Source organism: Octopus bimaculoides, chromosome 5 (genome assembly GCF_001194135.2).
Source record: "Octopus bimaculoides isolate UCB-OBI-ISO-001 chromosome 5, ASM119413v2, whole genome shotgun sequence".
Classification (NCBI taxonomy): Eukaryota; Metazoa; Mollusca; class Cephalopoda; order Octopoda; family Octopodidae; genus Octopus; species Octopus bimaculoides.
Window position 1 is genome coordinate 8,670,496 of NC_068985.1, and position 4,835 is coordinate 8,675,330.

At 36.7% G+C, this 4,835-nt stretch overlaps 1 protein-coding gene across 1 annotated transcript in view; it reads left to right on the forward strand.

Annotated features, from left to right (window-relative positions):
* The first annotated feature begins 1,916 nt into the window (after positions 1-1,916).
* LOC106882793 (uncharacterized) overlaps positions 1,917-4,835 on the forward strand; it is a 238,439-nt gene continuing 235,520 nt past the window's right edge. Inside the window, exon 1 of the mRNA XM_014933575.2 lies at positions 1,917-4,684. Coding sequence (XP_014789061.1) covers positions 4,354-4,684 — 331 coding nt within the window. The 5' untranslated portion in view covers positions 1,917-4,353. The remainder of the gene's footprint in view (positions 4,685-4,835) is intronic.

The following is a 4,835-nucleotide window of genomic DNA, read 5'->3' on the forward strand; positions in this document are numbered from 1 at the left end:
TCTCTCTCTCTCTCTCTCTCTCTCTCTCTCTCTCTCTCTCTCTCTCTCTCACACACACACACACACACACACACATATATATATATGCATACATTTATGTATATGTGCATATGCAGATGTATGTGTATGGGACGTGTGTGTGTTTGTAATTTTAGAGTATGTGTGTGTGTGTGTGTAAATATATATATGTTTGTATGTATGTATGTATGTATGTATGTATGTATGTAAATGTATATGTGTGCGTGTGCGTGCATACTCTTTAAAATTACATTATGTCCATGATAATTGGGACCAATAGAGTTTGTGAGAGACATGATGGGATAGAAAAGTGGAAAACGATGGGGAGAGAGAGAGAGAGAGAGAAGGAGAGAGAGGGGGAGAGGGAGAGGGAGAGAGAAAGAGAGAGAGAGAGAGTACGGGGAGAAAAGAGTTGAGAGAAAGATTAAGGTTGGGGCGGAGAATAAATACATCGATTGTAAAGGCAAGAGGTGAAGTAAGAGGTGAAGAAGAAGAAGAAGAAGAGATAAGGATAGAAAAACCGGAGAAGAGAAGGAGGAAGGAGGGGATGATCAAGAAGGAAAAGAGGGAGGAGGGGGAAAAGAAAAAAAGAAGTAGATTAGGGAGGGAAAGAACAAGGAAAAAGAAGCAATATATCACTACGACGGTGATCATGATGATGATGATGATGATGATGATGATGATTAGAAAGGGTTAGAAGGGAAGGCTGGAGGGTGGGCAATAGGACGTTGGCGCGTTACCGGAGTTAGAAAGAACTGACAAAGAGCGAGTGAGGGAGAGAGAAATAGAGATGGAGCGAAAGAGAGAGAGAGGGAGAAAGAGGCAGAGAGGTAGATAGAGAGAAAAAGACAGAGAGAGCGAGAGAGAGAGAGAGAGAGAGACGGAGGGAGAGAACACACAGACAGACAGACACACAGACAGACAGACAATAAAACGAACAACAGAGAAGAGGAAGTAGCAGTTCCAAGAGCGCAATAATCTTCAGCAGTCCTCAAACGTACACGTGTGTTGTGGCATGTGGTTAGATGTGTACGTGTGTGCGTATGTACTTATGCCTTGTATATGGGTATACTGTGTGTGTGTGTGTGTGTGTGTGTGTGTGTGTGTGCGTGTGTGTGCCAATGCATGTATACCTACATGTGTGTTATTGTTTAGGCTTCCTTTCCTCTTTCTACCTCTTTGTGTTTGAACAGGCAGGTGTTGGCAAAGGTCAATTAGCGAAGGAACTTTTATGTGGCTGCTAGTTCGTGCTAGAAATAGCAACCAAACTGCTGTCAAATCATACCGTACCATTTTTAGAAATAAAAGAGAAAATAAATTCAATATTTTAGTCCTACAAACAACTAAATCGACAGGATGGTCGTTGCTGGCTGACTCTGATAACTAATAACAATTTAATTTCGCCTCAACAGCAGCAAAAACAACAACACAGTGATTCGTATCTTTTGTGTTTTGTGCTGGTTTATAAATTCTATTTGATTATAATCCTAAATGCATGTGTCTGATCTCTCATTCTGTTTCCACTTCTACCTACCTGTATTTCTGTGTGTGCGTGTGTTTGTATGTATGTTTGTGCGTGTGCACACGTGTGTGTGGGTTAAGATCTGCATTTAGATGGGTTCTCTATGTTTATCTACACACTCTCATATATATATGTGTGTGTGTGTGTGTGTGTGTGTGTATACATATATGTTTATATATATGTATATATATACACACATATATATATGTATGTATGTATGTATGTATGTATGTATGTACGTATGTATGTATACATGAACCTACACACACAAACACATTCACACACAGATAAACAGACAGACAGACCGATAGATAGATAGATAGATGAGTGTATGCATGCATTTGGTTTGGGATCGTGTATACAGTGGTGTGTTGGTGCATCTCTAACTGTATATATTCCTGTGTGTATATACATGTCATATCACAGTGTTTTTGCATGTGCATTTCTGTACATTTGTTTTCCTACCGAGTCAGGACGTTCGGGGTATTGCATTTAAGAAAATGAAGAAAAAGATGGAAATATTTGAATTTTGTCGGTGAAAGCAGACATATTTTGAAAGTGAGGAAAATAAATCACAAGATGAATTGAAAGTGAAAGTAAAGAGAATGGAAAATGGATGGAGTTGGTGAGAAAGGAAAGAAGAGCAAACAGAAACGAGGAAGAGAGGGAGAGAGAGAAAGAAAGAGAAACTAGGAAGAGGAATGAAAGAAGCTATGTGAGAGAAAGAAATAGAAGAGTATAAGGATGGATGAATATATGTCCTAAGTGATGTGATCAGAATGCATGCAACAGACGAAGGAAAATGATAAAAGAATGAATGAAAGAAAAGCAGAATAATAGGAAAATATGTTGGAGAGAGAAAAAAAGAGTAAAATAGAAAACAAGAGAGAGAGAGAGAGAGAGAGAGAGGGGGGGGGATAGAAAGAAAAAAACGAAGAGAGAGCCAGCGAGAGAGAGAGACAACTACACGAGTAAAAAATATAGATGAGTAAAATGTCCCAGGTGTTGTGATGGGAATACATGTAACGAACAAGTTTCGATGAAAAGTAATAGAGATATATGTAGACGAAAAGAGATAACGAGGCTAGAGGCGTTTACCAATAGAAAATAACCTGTACACAACAGATATCTTTCCTATTCTGTTCACCGTCTCTTTCTATCTGTGTTTCATTTCTATATTTAATTCCCTTTTTCTCTTCCTTTATCTTCTGACATTTAAAAAAAAAAAAGAAAAACAGATCATTCTAATTTCCCCGTCTTTACCTAATTACCCTTCACCTCTCAAATAGTTTTGCTTTTATCTTTCCCTCTTCGTGTATCATTATTATTATTCTTTTTCCCTTTTTTCCCCATCTTTTTACTTGTATGTTATATTAATATCATTTGAAAAAAGAAATTCTTTTTACTTTCGACTTCTTTCAAACATTGATCGGCATGTATACGCGATGGACTGACAAAAATTATCATCATAGCCCCCACAACCACCACTATTTTCACCAGCAGCAACATCATCATCATTATCATCATCCTCATCGTCGTTTTCATTGTCATCGATATTATTTTCCTCAACATCACCACGATCATCATCACCATTATCGTTATATAGTGACAAGTTCCTTTCGCCAGTGAACCATAAGAAAAAACAATCTCTTCCGACGTTAGTTTTCTTCTTTTCATCTAGTAGTAGCATTTAGAAAGACGTTCTGTCTATTTAGTTAAGGCGATCTTCCCTTACAAGTGCCACAGACAAGCATCAGGGCTATTCAGGACGTTAGATAATATATTACAACTTCATTTTCGGCTTTTCTCTCATTCTCAGATGTTCCCAACTTTTTAATAGGATTTCATTACTGCATCTCACAGTGAAATCTTACTTTCACTTTCGTTTTCAAGGTAGAGCATGCAGTCTTGTTAATTTTGTAATCGGACATTTACTTTAAAACATCTATCTATCTATCTATCTATCTATCTATCTATCTATCTATCTATCTATCTACCTGTCTATCTATCTATCTATTTATTCGTCTGTTACTTTGTCTCGTCTTTACTTATAAATTTATTTATTTACCAATATATATATATATATTTATTTTTATCTACGTAGATATTTATTTTTCTATTATTTTGTTATACATTGCTACATTACTTTTAGCATTACCTACCTGTTTCTCTATCCATCTGTCAATCTACCTACCTACCTACCTACCTACCTACCTACCTACCTACCTACCTATCTACCTACCTACCTACATATATACCTCTATCAAACTATACCTAACTATATATTTATATATATATAAATCAAGCAATATCTATCTGCCTATCTATTTATTTTACTGTCTGCCCGCCTGCGTCTCTCTGTGTATCTTTATCTATATATTTATCTGTCTAAAAACATTTCCAGCATCCTCTCTATCCATCTCTATCCATCTACATATCCATCTCTCTCTCTCTCTCTCTTTCTGTCTCTCTTTCTGGATATCAATCAACATAGCTATCTATCTACCTTTTTATCTATGTAACTATCCATCCATCTTAGTATCTTTCTACCTCTCTACGAGATTTCTTATTTTTTTCTGAATACCAAAGTATTTATTTATCTAAACATCTTACTAGCATTGTGTCTTATCATTCACCCAGATACTTATCAACCTTCGTGCCTATTTAAAATTTATTTCTTTATCTTTCCATTTTCTACTTTGATCAGAATTTTCTTCGCCCATATTTTCTATCTACCGTTGCATCGTAATATTTCTCTCTCTCTCTCTCTCTCTCCCTCTCTGTATAATATTGAAATCCCGTCTAGATACGGGATGAGTCTGCCGTTCATTATAACCTCATCGCTTGCAGAGAAAAATAAAGATGAAACAAGGCGAATGAATGAAGTTTTATTTCTTGAACTAGAAACCCTCCAACGTGAGTACAAAAGAAGCCGACAAGTGGTTGAGCAGCTGACCAAGGACTATGAGGAATCTAAGGATTTAGACCCCGTCCGACGCTACGAAAAACTTAAAGTAATGGTCAAGCGGACTATAATGCACTTTAAAGTAAATTCCGAAGAACAAATCAAAGAGGCCGCAGCTGCGGCAGCCTGCCAAGGAACACAGGCAGAGGCACTGAAAAGGCGTGGGGAGAAAAACACAAGTAAGCCCTTTTGTTTAAGCTTTTCATTAATGAAACAGTGGTTGATTTTTAAACTTGCATGAATTATTACTGGAAAAACTGGTGTGATTATATAGTTTGTCTGCTTGAATTTTCGTTTGTCCTATTTTGGTATATATATATATATATATAT